Source organism: Netta rufina, assembly GCF_964035555.1.
Source record: "Netta rufina genome assembly, chromosome: Z".
Taxonomy (NCBI): domain Eukaryota; kingdom Metazoa; phylum Chordata; class Aves; order Anseriformes; family Anatidae; genus Netta; species Netta rufina.
The window spans coordinates 60,507,746-60,533,636 of record NC_140126.1 but is presented as its reverse complement, the minus strand read 5'-3'; the positions used below and the strand labels follow the sequence as shown (position 1 = coordinate 60,533,636).

Here is a 25,891-nt window from a genome sequence, read left to right as displayed (position 1 = left end):
CACTTACGTGAACTCAGCTCTCTTTAACATAATAACGACTATACTTGTCTCTTCTACAGGGACCATAAGCAGATGCTTGCAGAAGGGTGAGCTTCGGGCAAGCAGATATGATGCTTCTTCCAAATACTGACCTACCTCCAACAATTCTGGAGCTTTTGAGATGCATATCTGCTACTTTGGCAAGAAGTGCCTCAGGTTTCCTACTTGCTGACAGCATTCTTGTATTTGTTTTCAGTGTGACTCCTTACCAACTTTGGGAGGCAGTGACAAATGAAGCCCAAAGTAAATCAAGATATCTCAGAGGCTGCTTTGTACTTCTCATCAAATTACAAGGGTCAGGTTAGGATTGAAGGCTGTTAGTGCCAAAATAAAAACAAATCTTTGCTGGAAGGCATTCTGTTTCTTGTAAAGCATAAGCAGTGGAGGACAATCATGACAGCAGATAAATGATGAACGTGTATCACAGTAACCAGAGTTTCTCACTTGGTTCTCAGTTGCCATAAGCATTTTTGAAGATTAAAAGAAAAGAAAAAAAAAAAAAAGAGAGAAAAAAAAAAAAAAGCTATTCTTCTACATCATTTTACCATTAGGGCAAAGAGAAAATGGCCTGCTAACACTTCTAGAACTTATTTAATCTACTGCAACATTAGATGAACTAGAGAGCAGAAATTCCCATTACATTAATTGATCAAGGGTGGTATTTGTCACTACCCCAGCAGCAACTCAAATATCTAACTTGTTATTACTGAACCTGTTTTTATCACATAAGTAAAAATTATTTGTTTCTGGTAAATGAAGAACACTGACCACATGTTAGCAAAGAATAAAACAAAGATGCCAGAATATGTATGTATGTATATATGTATGTATGTATTTATTTATTGTAGAACATGCAGTTAAATACTCAGATGGAAAGATGGCATATGTTTCACAGAACACTCATCATGAGCTGAAGTCTAATGTTCATTTGGCTGACTGGATGAGTGGGTACGTTTCAAATACAAAGATTTTGTAAATATTTGTGTTTTGTAATTTTTCTTGGGAAGGATGATTCACTGCAGTGCTTTACTGCTGCATGCAAGCGTAGGCACTATGCAATAGCACATTATTCCTAGTTTAATATTTTCTAAATGGAAAAAAAAAAACAAATCTCTAAAATTCATCTACTCTAATTCTAAGCACTCTGGTGGTTATTATTCCCTTACTGCACTTAGCCATTTTCTTACAATATTACTTAGTGAGGAAATAGTCTTTAAGTATTTCTTGAGCATTCATCCTTTATGACATTTTCACAAGGAAGCTAATGGAACAGTATGTGCAACTTAATATAGAGTAGGCATGGAACTGGTGAGAAAACAAACTCAGAGAGTGTTTTTCCATGACTACCATTGTTACAGAAGGATGCATTAAATGAAAAATGACAGTGGTATATCACAGGCCCGCTATATCTTCAATGCTGGAATGGGGACAATTCATATTATATTTGCAAGCAATAACAAACAGCTGAAGCACAGTAAAATAATCCAAAATGGTCAAAACAGACTGGAGTTGATGCCAGTAAAAAGAAAAGCAAAATTCAGCAGGGAAAGTGAGATTTTACCCCAAAGTCTGAGCAAACCACTTCAAGGATACAAAACGAGGCCGAGTGTCTCTAAGTAAGATCACAGCGGAAGGCAGCCCAGCAGCGCCACATGATTACCAAGCCATACCTCACAGCAGGGTCCATCACTAGCAGGAGAGCCATGGGCTTTTAGGTTAGGCATGAGATGCCTGAAATATTTTTCTGGTGCTAGATAGCAAAGCACTAATCTGGCTTGCCTGATGAGGCTTTTGGGTCTTCACCACTGGAGATGTTTAAGAAAAGGTTTGACAAACATTTTACCGGCTAAATTGATTGCCCAGATGATTTCCTGGGGCTCCCTGAAGACTGAAACTACAGGCACTGCCTTCAGGCTTGTGTAACTAACTGTCACTGTCTCCTCCAAAACTACTTTTTCTTAGTCTTCAATCTCTTGTAGTTTAATTGATACTTCAATCATTAAAAAGACATGGGGCTGCAGTGGCTGCTCTGTTGGTACAGTGCTAAGGCAAAGTCGATGAAGTGTCTCACACGTAAGAAGGTATGTGAAATCTGTCACGTTTGACTGTAAAACCTTGATTCAAGTTGCTTAGAAATTTGTCAACTTCTTTTTTATTACCTAATTTAGCTGTTATGGGACAGATATGTCCCATATGTTATGGGACAGAAGTATATCCAGGCAAAACAATAATATTATTATTTTACCCATGCCCAAATAACTTAGAGCTATTTCAGTCCTTCAGCACCACTGCAGCCTGAGTGAGGGAAAGGAAAATAAAGCTCTGGCACTGCTGTATTGTTCATTTTTAAAGCTACATAAGACCAACAAGATTATAATCTTCAGTGAAACATATTTCTGCACGATAAAAATTAACTTCTTTTATTGTACAGCCACTCCCAATACTGTTTATCCAGGAGGCATTTCTGATTTCTTTATCTCCCCTGAGTGGCTGGGCTGCAAAGGCTTGCAGATTCCGCAGTTGCTGCAGGAAGAGTCATGAGAGGTGCAGTGCAGTGTCTGTGCTGCAGATGTTAGGGCCTTGGAAGAACCACTGGCCAGTAGGTCAAAAGCAGAAATGCCCTGTTTTGGAGGGTTCTCATCTTCCCTCAAAGTTAATTTAGAAAATATGGGAGCTGACAAGGGCTGGAAACAGGAAAGGAAGGAACAGAAGAGAGGAGCAGAGGAATAAAAGTCCATCCACAGGGGTGTGGATATGGCTAGTACTGTGATGTCGAGGCTGGCTGCCTTGGTAAAGAAACCATTGAAATGTTAGGTATTCTAGAAAAACATAAAACTTAGCTACCTCAAGTTGTGGATCTGGATTAGCAAGCACTTTTTTTTGTTATTTTTCATCCTCTGCACACTGCCTGTAAAATGGGCAACATACTCCCATAGGAATACTCCGAAGAAAACATTCGTCAGTGCCTGTGAAACTCAGATTGTGTAGCAAGGAGTCTCAGAGAAAAGCCTGCAAGGAGATGAATTGTTTTGTCTGCAGAGCAGGGTAGGAACTGCATATAATAAATGAAGTATGTAGCTAACCGTGGTATCACAAAGAAAAACGTCAGTAGCTGTGTAGTCAATGGTCCCTGGGAAGAAGGCTCCTATGGAAATATTTGCATGCAGCCATGTAATTAAAGTGGTCACAATGCATCTACACAAAGGCCTGAATCAAGTTCCACAGGTAAACTTTGTCTCATCATTTCCACTGATCAGTTTCTTGACTTCAAAGCCTTAACACCCCTCTCATGTAGTGGTGTAGGGTTGGATTTACTGTCTGCAAATAAATGGGTGACTGCAGATCCCCTTATCATACACGGGTACCTTTCTCTTTTTTCCTTTGGATTCTCACTTTGCAGCATGCAATAGAGTTGAGCTATTAATGGTACACATATGAGCACCTGTGTGGATGGGGATGAGGCTTGCCTTTAAATTTAGCTTTTCTTTGCAGTGGCACATCACTATTTCATATGACCGGCTTTTTGAAATCATTATAAGTTTTCTTGAAGCATTAGAGTTTTCCCGTTTTATTTCCTCAGATGTTTTTCTCTGTTTTAGATTTTTTTTTCACCCAGATTTATTAATCCACAGTTTTCCAAACTGAATTTTCAGTTACATTAAAATATAGAAACCTTTGTATGACTCCTTTGTATTACAGTACCTTTGTATTACTCCTTGGGTCCTTCTCTCATAAAAACATCCATAATGAATTTCCATGCCCACAAATCTCAGGAGTACTGGGAGAGCAAGTAAACAATAAATGATAATGTTACTTTGAAATAAGAGGATTTAAACTCCTCACATACCCTTGTTAATGAGTGAAAAATAACACCAAAACTGACATCTTGTCTGCTCTTTATTTTATTCTGCTTCTGTAGCATACTCAATTGGTGTGATAGATGACTACTTCAAGGTGTTTAGGAGAGCTGATTTATAGTCTAGCCACATGAGCGTTAAAGGCATGGGTGTGAATCTTGATGAAGTCAGAAAACTAGTCAGTCTGGTGGAAAACCATTAAACACCTAAGCACGATGCTAGATTAGTGCATTTGCCTGAAATGTAAAAAATGTAGTACATATCACGTGATCTTCCAAATCACAGAAAACAAAGTTATGGTGAGAAATGTTAATGGTGTAACGTCAGAGGATATGGAATTACAGGGGAGGTGACTGAATCATAACTTCTCCTTAAAACATGCGTGTGCCAGTTATTTGAGAATTTTCCAGAAACAGAATAGCAGAACAGGAATGCCACAAGACATCGAAAAGGCAGTGAGGCTGTGCTATCCAATGATGATCTCATTCACAAAAAAAAAAAAAAAAAAAAAAAAAAAAAAAAAAGTAGATGCCAAAGAGCTGGATTTCTGGACAGAAAATACTTGCACACTTTGAATAGGTTTTTCCATTTTCCCTCCTTGAATTTTTAAGTCTTAAAAAGATGTCCGAATGTTATTTAGGTATAATGAAGTGTGCAACAGGCTGTTTCGGGCTGCTCAGTACAAGAAGGACATCGAGGCCCTGGAGCGTGTCCAGAGCAGGACTACAAAGCTGGTGAAGGGCCTGGAGCACAAGACCTGTGAGGAGCGGCTGAGGGAGCTGGGGGTGTTTGGTCTGGAGAAGAGGAGGCTCAGGGGAGACCTCATTGCTCTCTACAACTGCCTGAAAGGAAGGTGTGGGGAGCTGGGGGTCGGTCTCTTCTCACAGGTAACCAGTGATAGGACTAGAGGGAATGGCCTTGAGTTGTGCCAGAGGAGGGTCAGGTTGGAAATGAGCAGACGTTTCCTCTCAGAAAGAGCAGCCAGGCACTGGGACGGGCTGCCCAGGGAGGTGGTGGAGTCACCGTCCCTGGGGGTGCTCAAGGAGAGGCTGGACGTGGTGCTTGGGGACATGGTTTAGTGGGTGACACTGGTGGCAGGGGGGTGGTTGGGCCAGGTGATCTTGGAGGTCGCTTCCAACCTGAATGACTCTGTGGTTCTGCGACATTAGGAACAGAGCAGAAGCGTGCACAGACGGTGTTTAACTGAGCGTTGGCTGTGCAGGAGCGGGGCACTGCTGCCCTCAGTGGGGTTTGGGGAGGAGAGGGGGCTCGGCGCGCGGCCCCGCGCTGCCTCAGGCGCAGCTGCGCGCTCCCGCCGCGCGGTCACGTGCCCGCGGCCCGGGGGCGGGGCTGGGGCTGGGGCTGGGGCTGGGGCTGGGGCTGGGGCGGGGCGGCGCAAGATGGCGGCGGAGCGGGAGCCCCCGCCGCTGGGGGAGCCGCGTCCCGCCGAGCTGGAGGAGCTGGAGGACGGCGAGGAGCTCTTCGCCAGCACCGTGTCCACCATGGAGGTGAGGGGGCGGCTCCCCGGGCACGGACAGGCCTGCCCGGGCCGCGGACGGGCCAAAAGCGGGGCCGGGAGCCGCGGCCCTGCAGCGGCCGAGGGGGTGTGGGGGTGGGGGGCGGTTAACGGCCGGGCGCAGGCCGCCTCCTGTCAGCCCTGCCCCGGGCACCCCCCCGCAGGGGGACAGTCGCCCCCCTGCCTCCTGCCGTGAAGTTTCCTGCCCCTGACCTTTGCGGCGATAGGATCGCTCCTGGTTTTTTTTTTTTTTGTTTTGTTGTTTTTTTTTGTTTTTTTTTTCCTCCTTTGTGTGCCGGCTGTCCTTCGCGAGAAGGCACAGCGCACAAAGAGGCTGTTAAACGTGTTTTGTAAAGCAGAAAAGCAACCGCTTGTCTTCTCTCTCTTACCTCTTTTTCTTTTTGTAGATGCGTAAAATGTGCAGTGCTAGGAAAAAAATAAAAAAAAAAAATGTGTGGAAGCGTGCTGTGAAGGATAGCGAATGGTGTGGACCTGCAGTTGACAAGGATTGCACTGATAGACGTCCGTACATCTGCGTATCACTGGGGTCTTGGTCTGTGCACCGAGACTGCAGAAAAGCATAAACATTGTCTTCTATCTCCTGTGGCTTTAATTCTAGACCATGGTAGACTTAATGCCTAAAACCCAGTTAAAAGTCCTCTTAATGATTAAACATAGTTACTGAGAGCTCCTCTGACTTGGAAAGCTGGCAGCGAAACACACTTTGCATTGAGTGGCTTGGTTGACAGTCCCCTTGTGCTGCTTCATTTTTGTATGCAGTTTATTTGGAAGAAAATAGCTAAGGGGAAGTCTCTTTGCTTAAAGAGAAGCTTTGAAAAGCTTTGTCAGTAAAGTTTTTTTTGTCATCTAATCAGCTACAGCATTTAGGGAAGAGCCTCGCTCTTGTGACTTCCTAGCAAATTTGGAAGGAAAACTTGAATCATGACAACTGAGTTTGAACTAACTGCTCAGCACCATGAAGCTAGATCATATAATTCAAGTGTATAGGGCACCTTTGCCCAAAGAAGGGCAGTCATCCAAGGTGTGGGCTTAATTAACCTGACTTGAGGGTTGTTTTAATCCTATAAATATTCATGTCTCTAAATGGCTGTGGAGGTTCTTTAAAGTAACAACAGCTCTTTGCAGTTGATCACATACTTGCTTGTGGATTACCTGAGGGGAAAGTGAAGCAGGGGATGGTGAGGTCCAAAGCTGGTTTCGATGAAGGTGGTGGTATTTTGAAAGGGTTCCTAACTGGTTTGTCTTCAAGCTGCACATATGATTCTGTATGATTAATTCCTCTTCTTACCCATCCTGAGCATTTTTTATTGCTTTCACTCTTATTGCAGCTCACAAAAGGCATCTTGCTTCTTTCTTACTTGGATGTGCAGTGGAAAAGGTGTGAAACTGCTAATAGGTCTTCCAAATAGCTTTTGTGTTAACAAAATGTTTCCTTAGAAGACACCCACTTATTCGTCTGAGTTTGTTCTGACAAGATACAACTTTCACATGTACTATGAAGAGTATACATGAAATATTTAAATGCAGTTTATGAGGAAGGCTTACTTGTATAATTAAATGGAGACTTGTGTATTTCAAGGTGGAGTTAAATGAGGGCGCTTCCCTTTTTGTGAAAATAGAGCTTGAAAGCTCTGGGCAGCTGTCTGAGCAGCAGCTTGTCAGAGCTGGTAGGGAGCTTGTTTCCTTGTCAGATGTCTGCAGTGCCTTCGAGTAGTAGAATGATTCTTGGGTTTTTATTATGCCAACTGTATTGTAATGTCTCATGGACTACCTCCCATTGAATTCATCATCACAGAGTGGTCTCCCATTAGCTGCCACAGTTGCTTTCATCAGTGGAAACAGTCAGACTGTATCAGACAAATGGTCTTTCTAAGCCAAGACTGCATTTCCAACAGTAGTCAGTGGTAGATGCTGTGCAAAGAATATTGCTGATGATTGTGTGTATGTGCTGGCACTCACCTGCAGTGCTCTTCCAACTACGAGGATTTTGTTCAAGGGCTTCCTGAGCCCTCTGTAGTTTTGTAATGTTCACAGTCTTCATGGACTTACCTAGTTGCTGAATTTTCAGATGCTTTTTTTTTTTTTTTTTATATATATATATAAAAAAAAAAAGTTATCTAGATATGTGTGAGAAGTCCTGGAAGCTAACTCTGCGTTACGAGGATAATCACCTCCTGTTACAAGTTTTTATAAATAAATTGCTAATTTTCCGACTGTGTCCTCTGCTGCTATTAGGAAAGACAGCAAATGACCACGTGAAAGTCACATTTGGCAACATACGTGAAAAAGCATACGTTAGATTTCCTGAAAAATAGTACATTTAGTATTTTTTCATCATTACCTTGTTCTCCTCCTCCTCCTTGCCCCAGTCTGTTCTATTCCACTACTGCTTTAAAATTTTCTTTGCCATCTACTTCCTTGTTTTTGTTGCCACTGTTGTGCCACTTCTTACTCCATTTCCTTCTAAACACTTCTCAGTCATTTCTGTATCACCCACCTCCATCTTCTGTAAAACAGGTACTGTGTGAACATGTGGCTGAGCTGCTACCTACTCATTACAATTGGTATTAATATTCCTGTTGTGTTTTTTTTTTTTTTTTTGTAATGGAAGAATACATGGAGGCACTTGAAAACAATGAGTAAGCAGATGTTGTAATCTATCAAGGACTGTTATTTAGGGCAGGGTGTGTATGCAATCTCATTGCCAGTTTAACAGTTTATGTCAAAGACCTGCAATATGTGCTTGGTTTTCTGTGCAGAAGGCAAAATATTAAGTAGGAATCCAGATGTCTTTCTAGATATATATTGAATTTAACACTGCCAATTACAGTGGAAGCAGTAATAATCTCAGTAGAATATCTGAGAATAAAATATTAAGTCCTTGAACACTATACTATAACTTTGCAGAAGACTAATTCTGCGCTCAAATTTAATTGGGGTAATTCAGCTGGAAATATGTCTCTTGTTCCTTGGTGTTAAATCCAGGCTGTAATGGATGCACAGGGTAGTTCATTGTAGGGTAATTGTGTGCTCTAATTTTAGGGCATTATGCTCCTACTTGAGTCTTTATTCTCTCTGCACATGCAGTACTTTGTGAGCTTCTGAAACAGATTCAGTGAAAACCAGCCAGATGGCCTGGAGCAACTGGAGTACTATGGTGGTCTGCCTGTCAGCCTACTGAGACCCCACCAAAGGAGGCTTGGCAGAGCTCAAACAGGTAGCTGAACTGGTCTGGGGGAGACCCTGTTGTTAAGGGATGATGCCCAAACATCCAGGGCTGTAACATCAGCCAACAGAAAACACAAGAACTTGTTTTTGTGCCTTCGTAAGTCAAGGCTATAAAAATACTCATTTATTGCTACCGCATTGTAATGCACAATTGAAGGGAAGAAAATTGAGGTTGTGATTACCAGTTTGGGTTGGAATGGGCCCATAGTCCTCTCATCAGAATTCTGTTTCTAGACAACAAGCAGAGCAGGATCCTGAATGTCCTGGCCATTGAGTGTCTTGGTTGTTGGGTGCTTCCCTTCAGTTTCGGCACAGAAGCTTTACAGGCAAAATGTAAACCTGTCCATGTTTCAGGAAATGGACAGGTTTGTGAATCACTGGCATCAAGAAAGTGTAACACTTCTAAACAGTTGTGCTGCCTGTGTGTGTGTGTGTTGTCTAGGCAATGAGTTTGTGCAAGTCTCTGTCTTCTGTTTCTTTTCTAATACTCAGATTTTCTCTTTGTTATGTATTTAATAGCTTCTCTGACTGCCATTTTTATAGACATTTTAGCTGTACTCCATAGGCGTAAAAGAAAGAACTTACCTACTTACCTGCTTTTAGCTTGTACCTGTAGGAGAGTGTAACTGGAATAGCTTCATGTTACTAATACTTGTATGGGTGCATGAGTACATCTTTTTTTTTTTTTTTTTTTTTTTTTGAGAGGCTGAATAGCACTCTGTTATCCATTTCTTGTGTAAAATAATCAGATGATTAGGAATTATTGACTGTAATTTCTGACACATTCAGGGCAGTGGCTTTCTGTGCCTTCATAAAGTTCACTGAGAACAGCTGTCTGTTTTGAAGATGACTTTTGAAGACAGTGTCCTAACCTGTTACGAAACTCTTAAAAACAGGTTGGTTCTGTGTCCAAAACTACTGTAGCTGTTCAGACCATTAATCATCTTTAAGAAGCTTGTATGTACATATACATTGTGATTTAAACTTTTCGTTTTTAGTTTTCTTCTTCATATAAAAATAGTTCCAACTGTTTGTCACCTCCATCCTTAACTTACCTCCTCTGAGAATGACAGCTGTTTAAAAATTCCAGAGAGCCATTTAAAGATTTATAGGTCCGGTAATTCCGTATTCAGCAAAAGGCAATTTTAAATGACAGAAATCTTCCTTAGAAGTGAATCATCCTCGAAGCTAAACGTTAATACCTATTATTCTTAAAAAGCAGGACTTGAAGTACACAACAAATAAGAATTTTATTTCATATTCATATAGCAAATAATGCATAGGAAGAGCATGTGCTTCACTGGAAGTCTTCCTCTGAGAGTTGCTTCTAGACCTCATTCCTTTTTAACAATTTATAACAGCTGCATGAATAAGCTTTGTTTGTTGAGCCTTTCTGAGGTGCCTCTGGGGTTTGTTCAAGGCCTCTCCTTTTGCAAGTATTCTCCACTTGTGCTTCGTGGAAATGGGGTAAACAAATTATGGAGGAAGCACACTGTAACTGATCTGTGACTATGCCTGTGAAGCCTAGTACGTAGTGCCACTTGAACAGTGCCATGGACAGCATCTTTCCCAGCTCAGTAATGAAAAGAGATCCATAATCCTACCAGGGCTCGGTGGCATCTTTCCATGTGTTTGTCTACTGCTACGAAGACTTCCCAGTTTTTGAGGTAGGAATGGTTTGCTATTGGCTTAGGTTAATTCCTCTGTTTAAATTGTTGATTTAGGCACATAAATGTGTTCTTATTATGCAGTGTGTGGATCAGGTCTAAGAGTTCAGGGTGATTTTTCTATCTGGTAGGGTTTTTTTTGTAATTAGAAGCCAGATGTAGTCAAAAGTAATCATCAGTGAGCAAAACAGCTGCCTCAGATAAAACTGAGCAGATAGGCTGGGAGAATATCTTGAAGATGTATTTTTTCACATTGTTTTTTTTCACCATTCAGTAATCAGGTGCACAATTAAGGGATAAAGCTGGAAGCCATCTGCTGTGTACAGTAAGTGTCAGGAAGGCTTTTATTCCCTGTGCTTGGCCATGTTACAGCTATTTCTCCTGGAGGTGAACTGACAAGCATGAACTATGTGTCATTCTGCATCCCTGTTGGTGTGGGGTACCCACTACGTGCTAAACCATAAATAGACGAGTGGGGTTTTACTCAGAGTCGAGCAGTGGAGAACCTTACTTGGAATCAGTAATCTGTGATGTTTCTGTGCAGAATCACTTATGCTGATAAAACTATAAATTGCTGGAGCCTCACAGGGAAGTAAAGGCTTTGCTGTTCTAGCTGAGGTACACAACCTTGAACTTGCAGCTCTGTGCAGCCCTACACAGAGAGAGAGGCTGTTTCTTCGGGAATGTGCTACTTGCGGGTTCTCAATTCGCTTCAGTGTTGACCTTTCCATGTGATGCATGCTATCTATGCTATCGTTAGTAGAATAATGGAGCATGTCAAGTCGTGATTTTTCTTTAACTTGCTTGCTCATTTCCTCTAAATTAGTTATGTGTCTTGTGATACAACTTAGGATGGTGCTTCAGAGAATGAACAAATACAACTTTGTTACCTCGCAGCACTGTGTTTGCTGTGGGATCATTTGGGCATTGGTGTAGTATGAGATGGGAAGTGTACCTGTGGCTAGTGGACTATTTGCTTCTAAGTTTATAAACTCTACTACCTTCGTATAGTTCCCCAGTGTTTCTGCTTTGACTTTCTTAGTAAGCTCTAGGGCAAAAGCATAGCAAGCAGTTTGAGAGGCTGCTCCTTTTGTTGCTCATGACTTTATTTTTTTATTGTTTTCCCCACATTACATGTGGAATTCCCAGAGAGTTGGCAGCTGCTGGGAGAGGGAAGGGAATATAATCTCCTTCTGTAATTTGAATGGAACATGGGGTTTCTGTTTAAAGGAACACAGACTTTCTGGCATACTTGTATTTTCTTTCACCTAGAAAGAAATTTTTTTTAGAAGAAAAAATTTTGAGGTCAAGAGAGTCTTGATTTGGTTTGTCCCGTAGAAAACAATTTTGTACTGTTCCTGAGCTTCTCGGGCAGGCTTCTGCTCCTTGCTTACTTCCTCTGACCAGAATTTCAGGTGACTGTGATCTGGGTTGATGTGGGGGCCAGGATGCTGCTCTGTGCTGCTTCAAGTAAAGCTGCAGTTGTGTACGTATGTTGTATCAGAACACACACTGTTCTTTGAGAGCCGGTGGTCAGGAAGACCTCTCCCTTAGGACCAATATCCATGCCATGCTTTATCCATGCTATGTTTATGAATGTGCAGTATATAATCTGAACAGAGTACTTTTGTGGTTTTTTTGTTTGTTTGTTTTGTTTTGTTTTCAGGCTTTTTTTAGTGTTTTGTAGCCCATGATGTTTGTTGAAGTGTAGCCTGAAACATTTCTTACCTATTTTGAATTTTGGTTCTGAACCTAAATTATGACAACTCCCAGCAAAAATTAGGAAACACATAATGACGTAATTTACAGATGCCCTTGAAAAGGGCATGCATTCATGAATAGATACGCTGTTGTTGAAAAGCTCTTAGCTAGCTATCTGGGATGGAACTGTGGGAAGTGAGTCTTGCAAATTTTCTAGTACTGTTGCAGTAACCCTAGCTGATGCATACTCAACAGAATTTGGTAACTGAAGCACTGGTCTTTGGTTACATGTGTATTTGTTTTTTGAGTAAGCTGTATACTTGGAACCTCAACTTCAGTATCGATTCATCTCTTTTCCTGAGTGTCTTCCGAGTATTTCTCTTTTCACAGGACAAATTCCAGTCTTCAGTGAATTAAAAAACCTGCATCAGTGGCAAGCCTAGCTTCCATGTCAGTGCAGTGTGACCCTGTGTAGGAATAATCCCTGAATTCAAACTGTTAAAGATACCAAAACTTCTTATGGCTGCAAGCAGAGCTGAGTTGTTTTAGTAGCATTAATCTACTCTTTTAATCTCTGAAAAAATGGGATGGAGAACTTGAAGATTTGTTTATTTTTTTCTGTGTACAAATCTAAATATAAGCCTTTTGAAAAGGAGCTTAATCAAATCACATTCAGCAATACTAATAAAATGATTCAAGATACTTCTGTAGCAGCTTTTGTTTCACGCTAATTAAACTTGAGGAAATGAGTAACTTTTTTTTTTTTTTTCTCCAACAAAGAAATGAAGAGAGTTGTTGACCAGCTCATATCCTTTGTTCATTGTTATCACACTAAGAGTAGGAAATGGAAATAGCTGACAGGGTTTCCTTTCTGTACATCTTTCCCTGTTTCTTTGCAATGAAAGAATGCTTGTTGCAATAATTCTTATGTGGACACGTGGCAACTGGCTCCATGCTAATTATTTCTTTTTTTAACAGTCAAGTCCTTCATCTCCAGAGCCAGCAAGTCTTCCTGCAGAAGATCTCAGCACAAACTCCAATGGTCCAAAGCCGACAGAAATCATGCTAGATGATGATAGAGAAGACCTCTTTGCTGGTAATTACTTGTTTCTTCTGGTGTGTCTGTATAAAATTGTTTGCTGTTGGACTTAAAAGGAGTGTGCTTTTCTGGGGAGGAGGTTTAAAACCTTTTTGTGCTGTAGAAGGTCATTTTCTTGGCTTGGCTGTAAGGAAATACGAAGCAGTACCGTTGCAATGGAAAGTTAAATTTTAATTTTATGCAATTGAGAGTTGTAGCCAGTCTTAACTGTTTCTTAGTCTGTTGAAGGTACACTTCCTGGAAATTTCATTAAGTAATGAATTAATGCATTCAGGTATTAGAAGTGTCCCTTGCTGCCTTCAACGTTGTTTGCTATGTTCAACAATCATGTATTTACTTAAAGTCCTATGGTCTTATGAAATACTGTTCATTTTCTGAACTTGAAAGTTAGCAGGAGAAATAATGCACTAAAAAGGAAAAAGATATGAGATTCATCTTTGCCCAAAGTTGTTCTGTCATTGTTAATACATCTTGCTACTGATCGTGCATTATTGTAAAACTGTTTTGGAATGTAGCCTTTCATTTTGAACTCAAACTAGGAGATTTTATCTTTCTTATTAGTAAAAACAAAGTGATATATGACTTATTCTTCAGGTTAGATAAGTTTTGATTAATTGAGAAAGTGAAATTGGGATTTTTTTTCAACTAAACTTGCGTGTGTTGTCTCAGGAGTAAACACTTCTATTACACTCTTGACAATATATATTTTTGTAAAGTAAATTAAAAATTACTTGCACATACTGAATTAGTGGCACCTCGGGGAACTTATTTAATAGAAAAATTTAGTGTATTTTTTTCATTTGACAATGATATACAGGTTTTTTCTTGCGCGACTATAGCGTTGGTTAAGTCTGTGTAAGTACTAGTTTCTCAGTGGTGTGTACCCTGGCTGTGTAGTGTGGCAGTGTTAGCTGGTTAGTAACACATTCTGGTGATAGCAATAAAGTAGTAAAATGTAATTAACAAAACAAAAAAAAAACCACACCACAATTTAAGTTACATCCTTGTTTTCTGCTTCATACCTATACATAAGGTACTCGTGTCATTTCCCAGTTATAAAGAAAGGTAATTCAGATTGTATTATAAGCCAGGGGTTATTTCCTTTTTCCACAAGACTCTTTTTATTATAATGAAAAGGTAACAGACCAGCATAGAGGAAAAGTCCTATCAATTCACTAGCATTTGATTCATGACAGTACTGCATGTTTGAAGAGAGAGATATGAAAGCTTTGATAAGTAACCAGTCAATACTTCCAATCCCTTATTAATCAGTCACTACTTAATGTTGCTTGTCTACTAACCCATATCCTAACATGGGATATGGTTTCTGTCACGATTACAGGTATATTTACGGTTCAGGAAAGGAGATATAATAGGTTTATGGACATCAAGAGGTGGTTTCAAATGTTTCTTCTCAATGGTAACAATGTTTCTACAACTACTTACTGAGTGAGTCAGTTGGCTGTCTGCTTTGAATACAATCCTAAATTCATCTTCATTGATTTCCCTGTTACAGTCACTCAAAAATAGAATCATTTAGGTTGGAAAAGACTTCTAAGATCCAGTCCAAGTCTATCACTATACGGTATACCTCAGCGCCACATCAACGTGTTTTGTGAATGCCTCCAGGGATGGTGACTCAACCAGTTCCCTGGGCAGCCTGTTCCAATGCCTGGTCACTCTTTCTGAGAAGAAATTTCTCTATTTCTAACCTGAACCTCCCCTGGCACAGCTTGAGGCCATTCCTTATAGTCTTGTCACCAGTTATCTGTGAGAAGAGGCCAACCCCCAGCTTCTTTTCAGGTAGCTGTAGAGAGCAATAAGGTCTCCCCTGAGCTTGCTTTTCTCCTGACCAAACACCCCCAGCTCCCTCAGCTGCTTCTCACAGGACTTGTGCTCCAGGCCCTTCACCAGCCTCATAGCCCTGCTCTGGAAACGCTCCAGGGCCTCGATGTCCTTCTGGTACTGAGGGGCCCAAACCTGAACACACAGCACTTGAGGTGCAGCCTCACCAGAGCTGAGTACAGGGGGATGATCACCTCCCTGCTCCTGCTGGCCAAGCTATTTCTCAGTTTTAGTTTCTAAATTAACTAATTAACTATTTCTAAATTAACTCTATTTAGTTCTGGGCTATTTTTATAGATAGATTTATATTCGCATCTATTATGTTTGTTCTGAACTTACCAAACTTATATTTGCATATATTGTAATGTACATTTGTTTATGACACCGTCAGAATATATTAACTAGTTTACTAACTCTCTGAAACTGTTTTAAGAGAAATAGAGAGTAAAAACCAGAGGCATTTTCCTATTTCTTTTGTATTTATTTTGCCTGATTTTATGACTTAGAAAGACTGGCAGTGCTTTAAAAATGAAGCTTTCTAGTACTAGGAACATATACAGTATTTAAAGTCAACTTTTTGTAACCATAGAGCAATCTGGAATAGATATTTTAGGAAAGCCGAATTCTCTTCTGGCTGGAAAATATAAAGGAAGAAGGTGGCTGGAGTAAATATTGATGGGAACCAAACAGAAGGAACAAATGTTAGCAGCCAGATTGTTTCAACTGAAGTGGATTCTGTGAGAAAACAAACGGAACTGATTTAATGAGTTTGAGTTTGCTGTGGGAGGCATTCTTTGAAATGTGTATGGCACTGAACTGAAAGCATTTAACATACTGCATGTCTAACACGACAAAAAGTGGTCTGTAAAAGGTCAGTTAACATACAGACTGAGGCTAGGATGGGCTCTGAAGCAGGAAAAAGAGCAATTAGTGGAGCTTAGGATAGAATATGACATCTTTCGCAGTATCTTGTTCTAAGCAGGAAGTTTGCATGAAACAGTTGTATCCTAGTGAATAACTTCTCTCTTTCTGGTTCTCTTTTTTAGGACTGTTTTGTTAGACAGTGATGTTAATCCAGTCCTTGAAAGAAACAATGCCATGGATAGAAGCAGTGTGAAGGCTGTGTGAGAGATCTATTTTCTTGCCTTCAGCTTGGTTGCATAAGCCTTGCTTTCTATGAAAGCAAGACCTAGTTAAAATATGAGTGAGATTGAGTTTTTTTTTCTTGGACATGTTGAAATTACAGAGAAATCTCTAGTTTGCCTGTAGGGACAAGAATGGAGTTCCACAGCTTCCTATCACTATTAGATGATATAAAATCCAGGTGAAGAAAATCCTACGGATGGCTCCTGGGAGGAGAGATTCTGACTCTTTGTAGGTATAAACAATTATAGTTTTGTAGTCGTACTTGTAAAAATGTGGTAATCACAGAATCATCTAGGTTGGAAGAGACCTCCAAGATCACCTAGTCCAACCTCTGACCTAACACTAACAAGTCCTCCACTAAACCATATCACTAAGCTCTAAATCTAAACATCTTTTAAAGACTTCCAGGGATAGTGACTCCTCTACTTCCCTGGGCAGCCCATTCCAATGCCTCACAACCCTTTCAGTAAAGTTCTTCCTAATATCAAATTTAAGCCTCCCCTGGTGCAACTTCAGCCCATTCCCCCTCATCCTGTTACCAGCAGGAGACCAACCTTGCTACGGCCTCCTTTAAGGTACCTGTAGAGTGCGATAAGGTCGCCCCTGAGCCTCCTCTTCTCCAGGCTGAACAAGCCCAGCTCCCTCAGCCGCTCCTCGTAGGACTTGTTCTCCAGGCCCCTCACCAGCTTCGTCACCCTTCTCTGCACCCGCTCAAGCACCTCGATGTCCTTCTTGTAGCGAGGGGCCCAAAACTGAACACAGTACTCGAGGTGTGGCCTCACCAGAGCCGAGTACAGGGGGACGATCACCTCCCTAGCCCTGCTGGTCACACTGTTCCTGATACAAGCCAGGATGCCGTTGGCCTTCTTGGCCACCTGAGCACACCGCTGGCTCATATTCAGCCGACTATCAACCATCACTCCCAGGTCCTTCTCTGCCTGGCAGCTCTCCAACCACTCATCTCCCAGCCTGTAGCTCTGCTTGGGGTTATTGCATCCCAGGTGGAGGACCCGGCACTTGGCCTTGTTGAACTTCATGCAGTTGACCTCAGCCCATCGGTAATGTTAGTGATATTTCTCTCTGACTCCTGTAGGCTTGAAATTTATTTGTTATCTATCTAACAATGCAACCTTAAATAAGGTGAGGGAGAAACACTATGATTTCCTGAATTGTGTTAATGCAGTTCAGAATCTGTTGGTTTTTTTTTTTAGGCTTTTTTTGACTGTGCTTAAAGACTCTTTGCTACTGCGTTTCTGGGGCAGCCATTAGAAAGTGCATGAAATAAAATGTTTTAGATATTCCTCATCTCTGCTGACTTGTAAGTGCTTTGTCAGGGCTGTTAAAAGTGGCGTGTAAAGGTGGAAGAAACTGAGGTCTCTGTCTGCTGTTGGAGATGAGTAGACTTTGCTGCAGCCTTTGTCAGTATTGTGGTTCTTGGTTCTGTAAATGAACAGTCCTGCTAAACCCATTTAAGCACTTTCACCTTTAGAATGAAAGTCATTGTGATGATTATTTGGCCAAAAATGAATTACTTTATCTTAGCCCATAGTTTTCTTACATGTGGGAGTCATAATAGTCAGCGCTTCAAATCATTCAGTGTCAGGAGTACCTCAAAGGTCTTTGAGTTGTGTCTGTAAAACCTAGCCATCCATAAGGTTCTACGAGTAATGAATATAATAAGAGTAATGAATTAAACCTTGAATCATTTTTCCCAAAATGTTGGCCTCCAGATCCATATCTAACTGCAGAAACATGTTGTGGACTGCCTTTGCAGGACATGGCTGTCTATGCTTTCTTCCTTTGGTGTTCACAGATGACGAGCAAGCCTGCTAAGCAGTACCATTGCGCAGTTACCATTTTCAGAAGAATAGAAAGTTCATTTTTTTCCACTCTGATTGTGAATGTTAGCTTTTTTCCGTTCCAAAAGGTGTTTGGGAGTGCATCCTCTTGTACAAGTAGCTAGCTACTGTATCCTCAGAGAAACTTGATGCATTTTGGTAGGGATTTTTTTTGTTGATTTTTTTGGGGAGGGTTTGTGTTTTGGAGGGGGTGTTGTTTTCCTTCAGGCTGTTACAGATACATCTTGGCTGCCTTTGTTTTTTTCTCCTGGAAATTTGTACAGAAAAGAACATCCCAATTCTGTGGGCCAGACAAGATAATACTTGAAGCTCAGCCGAACAGCAAGTTTTCAGCTAGCGTGCCTGTCAGGCTGTTGTCATGTGATAGTCTGAGCAGAGCAGATATGTGCAGATGCCTGGCTGCCTTTTAGAAACTGGTTAGTGAGCTCTACGTCTTTTCTGTGAGAACCAAACACAAAAGCACTTGAAGCTACTGGTTTATAGTGTTTCTGTTCTCATTAAGATTATTTTTAGTCCTCTTCTTGTAAAAGTAAGAGTCATGGGCTATGACTTAAGCATAGCAGAACACTCAGTTCTGTTAGAATATCCATCTACAATTTGTGCTATACCCTGGTGAAGCTTTTTTTTTTTTTTTTTTTTTTTTTCTTGTAATAAATAAAATGTATCCTTTGTTCTGGACAAGAGTTTCGACTTCAGTTTACTTCCAAATCTATGTGAAAATCTATGTGATCATCTGAATAAATTTGCAAAGATAATAAAATTTGAGCACTCACGTGATATCAGAATGTTAAGAGATCTATGATGTTTAGAAGTGTGATCAGTAAAAATAACTTAGCTGAAGTGAGCTGCTTGTGAAGAATTGCAAACTTGCACTTTCTGAGATGATGCTTGACAAATACTGGTGGTGAAAGGTAAAGAAACAGGAGCTGTATGATGCTGAGATCGAGCTCCCTGCTTAAGTGCTGATAGGAACTTGGAGCAGTTGCCTGTAGAATGTTAAACCTAACTAGTTGTCTTTTGTAGCAGGCAGAGATATTTTCATGTTCTTTTGAAGCTAAGCATCTTGACAGATCTTTTGTCAGAGACCACTGATGGGTTATAGAGCAGGCATTCGTGTGCATAAGTCTTACAGCAATAGATTGGTTGGAGTGCTTAACGTGTGCTGATAACTGCCATGGCTGACATGAAATATGTTGGACCTCAGTGTTTCTTCCTTGAAGCTGGGCAGAGCAGTTGCCACTATTCCAGAAGAGCTTATGATTTTGAGAACTATACAGTAAAGCAAGACATCCAAATTTCATTTTTCATGCAAATATTAATACAGAGCTTAACAAACAAAACAAAACAAAAACATATGCAAAGACTGCATCACCTGATTTCTCAAATTGAAAGAATGTGTGTGAGAAGCGTGACTGCCAGAGGTCATCTGAACAAATCTGTTTCTTGGGAAATAATCCTTTAGCAAATATACTAAAGACTGCTTTTCTGAGGGGAAAGAATAGCTAGAAAGTGTAATAGCCTGCTATTCTTATAGAGCTAATGCTTCTTCTCCCCTTCAGAATCTGTCTTGAATGACAATAACCTACTTCTGAAATTAGCTTCTAATACTTTGCCTCTGAACAAGAAGCATGATGTCCTTGTCTTCTCCTGCTCTCTCCACTCACGCCCTTCCACTGCCGTTTCCATTTCACTCTTCTAGATTTATGTAATATGCTGGGTGCATGCAGCCTTGGGGGTGAGAGGTAACAGGAAAGGACAGCATAAACTCTTCTTCCTAAAATAACTGACTTGTTGCTATCATTCGGACATACTTTTTTTCCTGTCCATAAATCCTCTCAGGAAAACAGAAGAGGAGGGCTCATAGGCAACGCTTTGCAAGACTTGTTACTTCTCAACCAACCTGGAGTCACACAGGTCCAGAAATGCTGGTGTGAACGAAGTCTGCTCTTACGCCAGTTCTAATCCTGCAGTTGCAAGTTGGTGGTCTTTCTGAGAGGAAAGCTTCTTGCATTTTCAACTGCTTGTTCTTGCTGCTTCCTCTTACAGAAACAATCCAGCAGAGTAGCTTCAGCTGTTTTCTGAACAGTGGTAGGGGGCTGATCCTGGGTTGATTTCATGTAGTAATCAACTCAACCTGGGTCAGTTCATGTTACTAAGGGGTGTGTGGATACAGGTCTGAGAAAGAGGGGTGGTAGGGAGGGTGTGTGCCACTGCTTTACCTGACAGCAGTGATGATTTGACACCTTTAATTCACACTGCCTTTGTGAAGTCATATTTTCACAGAAATGTTTTCTCAACTGATGATGGTGAGAGATCGGTGTGGTGTGAATGCCTTCAGTACTTGTGTTATAGTCCTGTCTAAAATTTTAAGGTACAGCAGGCTGATTACTGATGGCTAGTGGTTCGATTTCCAGACATTTGTGTTGGAACATAGCTGGTGGTAGAAAAAGAGTGAATTAAAGCAGAACAGCTCTATTTATGTATGTGTGCATGTGTCCATATATACTTATATACTTTGGTGAAACAGTCAGTTGAATAAGTTCTTACATATGTTGAATGCTGCTAGCAGACAAATAAGAGAACTACCTCTTTTCAGTATTTAAATGTGGTTCTTCCACCGTCTCAGTCTAAAAGCTTTTTTTTTTTTTTTTTCCATCTGTGTCAGCATGACTACCCACCTCATCTGAGGTTTTGAACTAAACTTCTTTGTTGTATTAATGGTATATCCTTTCTCTGTGGCATTTGAGGGTAGGAAGGAACAGCAGGATTCTTCAAAAAGATTTAGCAATAAGAATAAAAAAGGGGAAGGAAAATTATGAGCTTTTCAAGAAAAAAAACATTTGCTCATATTAAAATGGAGAATTTAAAAGGTGTTTGTGTTTAGTTTGAAAGTACTGTGTAAATCAATAACCTGAAAATTAGGAAGAAGATTGCCAGCAGGTCAAGGGAGGTGATCCTTCCCCTCTGCTCAGAATCCTCACTCAGAGTGCTGAGCACAGCTCTGAGCTCCCCAGAGCTACAGGGGAGAGTCCAGGAGAGGGCCTCTAACATGGTAAAGGGCGTGGAGTGCTTGGCACAGGAGCAGAGCCTGAGAGAGCTGGAAATGTAGCCTGGAGAAGAGAATCACAGAATCATTTAGGTTCGTAAAGACCCTTAGGATGGTCCACTCCAACCATCCACCTAACACTGCTGACCCACCACTAAACCATGTCCCTAAGCACCATGTCCACACAACACTTAAATACCTCCAGGGATGGTGACTCCACGGGCTACAGCACTTCTCTCTGCCACCCCTTCACGGTCACTCCCTGCCCCTGCTCCCATTGGGGTCCTTCCTAGGGACGCTGTCCTTCCTGAACTGAGCTTGCGGGTACTGCCCACAGGCAGCAGCTCTTCAAGCACTGGTCCCACACGGCTCCATCCCACGGGGTCCATCCATCCATCCCCCAGGAGCAAACTGCTCCAGCACGGGTCCCCCACGGGTGGGCGGCAGCTCCCCCCAGACCCCCTGCTCCTGCGTGGGCTCCTCTCCACGGGCTGCAGCTCCGGCCCGGGGCCTGCTCCTGCGGGGGCTCTCCATGGGCCGCAGCCTCCTCCAGGCCACATCCACCTGCTCCACCAGGGGCTCCTCCACCCATGGGGGGGCTGCAGCGTGGAGATCTGCTCCATGTGGGACCCATGGGCTGCAGGGGGACAGCCTGCTCCACCAGGGGCCTCTCCCTGCACAGCCCGCAGGGGAACTGCTGCTGCCTGCCTGGAGCAGCTCCTGCCTTCCTGCTGCACTGCCTGTGGGGGCTGCAGGGCTGGCCCTCACCCCTCTCTCCCAGCTGCTGTTGCCCAGCAGTTCTTTCCCTTCCTTAACTTTGCTCTCCCAGAGACCCACCCAGTGTCGCTCATGACTGAGCTCTGGCCAGCAGCGGTTCCCTCTTGGAGCAGCTGGAGCTGGCTCTGCTCTGTCATGGGGCAGCTGCTGGGCTCTGCTCACAAAGGCTGCCCCTGCAGCCCCCTGCTACCAAAACCTTGCCATGCAAATCCAGTCTGAAATATAAAAAAAAAAAAAAATAGCCTCAATACTGACCCCTGAGGAACATCACTTGGGACTGGCCACCACTGTGACTGGCCACCATTCACAATGACCCTTTGGACCCATCATCCAGGTATTTTTTTGTCTAGCAAGTAGTAGTACATCCATCCAAGCCGTTAGCAGCCAGTTAGCATACAAAATGAGACTTCTTCACACATGGTGTAACAATTTCAAAAAATTTAAAGTAGATCAGATCTTTAAAACTGCTCTTTTCTTAACCCTTACATAAGGACTTGTAATACTAATAATACTTTCAGAGCACCAGGCTTTAACAAGGTTAGAAGGAAGGTAGCTTATTTTCTTGTGACAATTGAGCTGTTACATATACAGAAACTGCAAGAACAGCTCTCTTCAAATTTGCATATTTGCATAGTAAACCTTTTTGGTAACTGCACAACCTGGAGTGGATCTGCTTTAGTGCCTGAAGCTAAAAGTGGTTGGAACTTTATGCAGGGAAGTTTGTAAATGCATCTTGAGATAAGCTGTGGAGTCAATTTCCATATCAAATGATGGTTCTGTGGTCATTATTATCCTTTAGGGAACTAAACTTCTTTAAAATGCACATTTACAAGAACCACAGCATTAGTTAAGTAAACCAGAATTGGAACTTCTCTATACCCAAGAAGTGTATAGTTTACCCACAGTCAAAACCAATTAATCAAGGAACACATGCAGGATTTGGAGAGCAGAGATTTAGATCCTCTTTAAATACAGATGAACTGTATACAGTCTTAAAGAAATATTGTTTCTAATGAACTGTTGTAAGCCCTAAAGAGGTGGTAGAAAATAAAACTGTTTTTGCTAGTCAGAATGCCTCATCTACTGAAAACACTTTTATTGTATAGATCATGGTCTATTTATAGGTTATTGGTTATTTAATAGATGTAACCTACAAATAGGTTATTTTATAGGTTATGGTCTTGGGGAGGGGATGCACTGTGGTTCTATTTTAAACTTAATTTAAAACATACTACTTTGCTTGGTATGTTTGATTATCAGCCTGTATGAGTAAATAAGCTGTAAATAACCTGTATAAGTAAATAAGCTTCAGGGTACAAAGCCTAAAACTGGCGTAGGTGCTGAAAAAGAGCAGTCTGTAGGATAGAAAAAAAAAAATCAGTTTTCACAAAATGTCTTATAGAAATGAATGGATTCCACGACTGCTTTAAAAGACTGTTTACCTGACAGCATGTGAAAAAAGAATTGTGATATTAATCTTACTTTAACCCATTATACGTGAGAGTCAAGTATCACATCCAGTTTTAGCTATATATTTAAAGAAATTATCTAGCACAAATGGATGCTATTTACAGGTGATCTTACTAAACTTATATATTGTAATTTTTTAGTTGTTTGTTTGTTTGTTTGTTTTTGTTTTTGTTTTTTTTTTTTTATGATGGACATATGTATCAACTACGTGAAAACTTATTTGCTAACTCAAAATCTTTACCTAGAAGCCACAGAAGAAGTTTCGTTGGACAGTCCAGAGAGGGACCCAATACTTTCACCAGAACCTACTCCTGCAATCACTCCTGTGACACCTACTACATTAGTAGCTCCCAGAATGGAATCGAAAAGTGTAACATCCCCTGCAATTTTCGATAGATCCAGAGAAGAGGTATCCAGCAAATTGTAAATTATGGAAATGTTTTGTTTGGTTTTTGAAGGTTATTTTTTTGTTATTTTGGGGTTTTGTTTTTATTTTTTAAATGATAGTTCCTAAATTTCAACTCACAGGACCATCCATTGATAAGGGGAAGTATTAAAAAAAAATCTATTTTTTGGCATTTAAAGTGTGATAGGCATTTGAATATTTAAAATACGAGGAAAATTCCTTAGCCAGGTAACTGTGTTGGAGATCAATAGAAATGTTACTGATGTACAACTCTTGCTATCGTGTTACAGTTTTTAACTTGGATTTCTGAAGTAATTGTTAATGGGGAAATGGAGAGAGCAGTTTTCAGCGTTATCCTCCATATAGCTGAGGCTGATCGTGGTTTTAAGATGGCAGATTACATTTGGTGTTACATTCAAAGTCAGGGCATTGGCAAATGTCATTCATTCCAGAGTACATCCTCTTACTGGACAATGTCAGGGGCAAACGAGTTTGCAAGCAAGACCTGTCTGTGATTTGAAGATACCTGCTTCCTGAAATGCTTCAAGATGGCATTTTATTCTTATTTTCCTCACCTCCAGCCGTGTCACACTGTCCTTTCTGCCATGGTGTTCCCTTAGATCTCTGTTCTATCAAACTTAGAAATATTGCATGAAAAGGTCAGGAAATTGTGCATGACTACAAGCAAGTATCTGAAATTCTTTAGCTATCATTTCTCCCCTCCCAAGCTCTTGTGTTACTGATACCATTTAATTAAATGCTTACAAAAACATTGGGAATGAGAATGCTTTTTTTTGAACCATACTATCTGCTGACATTGGAGGAGATAAAAACCAAAGTAATATACCCTCAAGTTAAATATATGCTAAAAGTTGAGGTTAACATGGCTTGAAAAGGGGCTGCCATACTAAAGGCTTTTGCAGAAAGGCTTAAAATTAAAACCAGTATTAGAAAGTATATTCACTTCATGTTGGATGGTGGGTCTAAATCAGATTTTAGTTACACAAATACTTAATCTTCCTGCTACTTCCCCTATACCCTTATCCTTGTACCTGTGTATAATATGTTCATGTTATCTTGCTAAATATGGCATATCCTTCTTCCTAGATTGAAGAAGAAGCAAATGGGGATATGTTTGATATAGAAATCAATGTATCAGATCCAGAGAAAGTTGGTAAGTTCCTTCAACCTAGTAAATCAGATGGGGGTAGACTGTCACATTTCTTGAAGACTGTTGTGAGATTTTAGTATTATTTCTTACTCAGTTACCTTTTGGTAACTCTTAATATCTAAATGGAAAGATATGTAATGTATAGTTTGGAACAAAAAGTACATGAAGGGATTAAAGTAACTTGCTCTAGGCTAAGTATTTTAATTTTCTTACAGGGGATGGCATGAATGCTTATATGGCATACAGAGTAACAACAAAGGTAACTAGCGCAAGAAATACTTGCAGATAACTTTATATCGTAGCTAAGTAGATGCATCAGAAAATTGTAACTAAAACTATTATTATTTTTTTTAAGACATCCCTTTCTATGTTTCACAAAAATGAATTCTCTGTTAAAAGAAGATTCAGTGATTTTCTTGGCTTGCACAGCAAATTAGCAACAAAGTACATGCATATTGGTTACATTGTGCCTCCAGCTCCAGAAAAAAGTATTGTAGGTAAGTCTGGTTTCTGTAAGGTTTAACGTATGCATGTCATTTATATACTGTAATACAAATTAAATATTTTAATACCTGTGTTGTGCTTGTGAAATAAGTTCTAATCTGTGCAGTCATATTCACATGTAAGACAAAGATGGGTCTGAATTCAAGGTTCCCCTAGAACAACAAACAGCACAAATACTGTTATACCTGGAAGTCAGCAAAATGGTGGGCCTTACTGTAGCATAAGCAAGCACTGGCAGTGACTTAAGAAAATTTCTTTGCAAGAATCTGAAGGTGTAGGTAAGTTAGGAAGGCTCACAGACTCTGTAGGATGTTTTCAGAACAACATGAAAGTCATGCTTTAAACTTGAGCTGACTCCCCTTCAGCGCATGAGTGGTATTTAGTTCTGTCCAAAAATGTCCATAGTTTTCTAGTTCTGAAGGGATTCTGATTTAAAATAAGGTATCCTAAAGCAGAGAGCTATTAAAACAGCTGAAAGTAAACAAACGTTTCACATCACACACATTTATTTTTAAAGTCTTATTATGAAACATTCTATA

At 40.8% G+C, this 25,891-nt stretch overlaps 1 protein-coding gene across 2 annotated transcripts in view; it reads left to right on the top strand.

Moving 5' to 3' along the window:
- The first annotated feature begins 5,281 nt into the window (after window positions 1-5,281).
- The window catches only part of SNX2 (sorting nexin 2), a 33,901-nt gene continuing 13,291 nt past the window's right edge, over window positions 5,282-25,891 (top strand). Inside the window, exons 1-6 of one of the 2 annotated variants that reach the window (XM_084304825.1) lie at window positions 5,282-5,404; window positions 13,008-13,125; window positions 23,517-23,680; window positions 24,785-24,851; window positions 25,064-25,107; window positions 25,204-25,345. In XM_084304825.1, the coding sequence (XP_084160951.1) occupies window positions 5,297-5,404; window positions 13,008-13,125; window positions 23,517-23,680; window positions 24,785-24,851; window positions 25,064-25,107; window positions 25,204-25,345 (643 nt within the window). In that variant the 5' untranslated portion in view covers window positions 5,282-5,296. Of the gene's footprint in view, window positions 5,405-13,007; window positions 13,126-15,599; window positions 16,352-23,516; window positions 23,681-24,784; window positions 24,852-25,063; window positions 25,108-25,203; window positions 25,346-25,891 lie in introns of those variants that run through there. The other variant, XM_084304826.1, reaches the window with a different exon arrangement.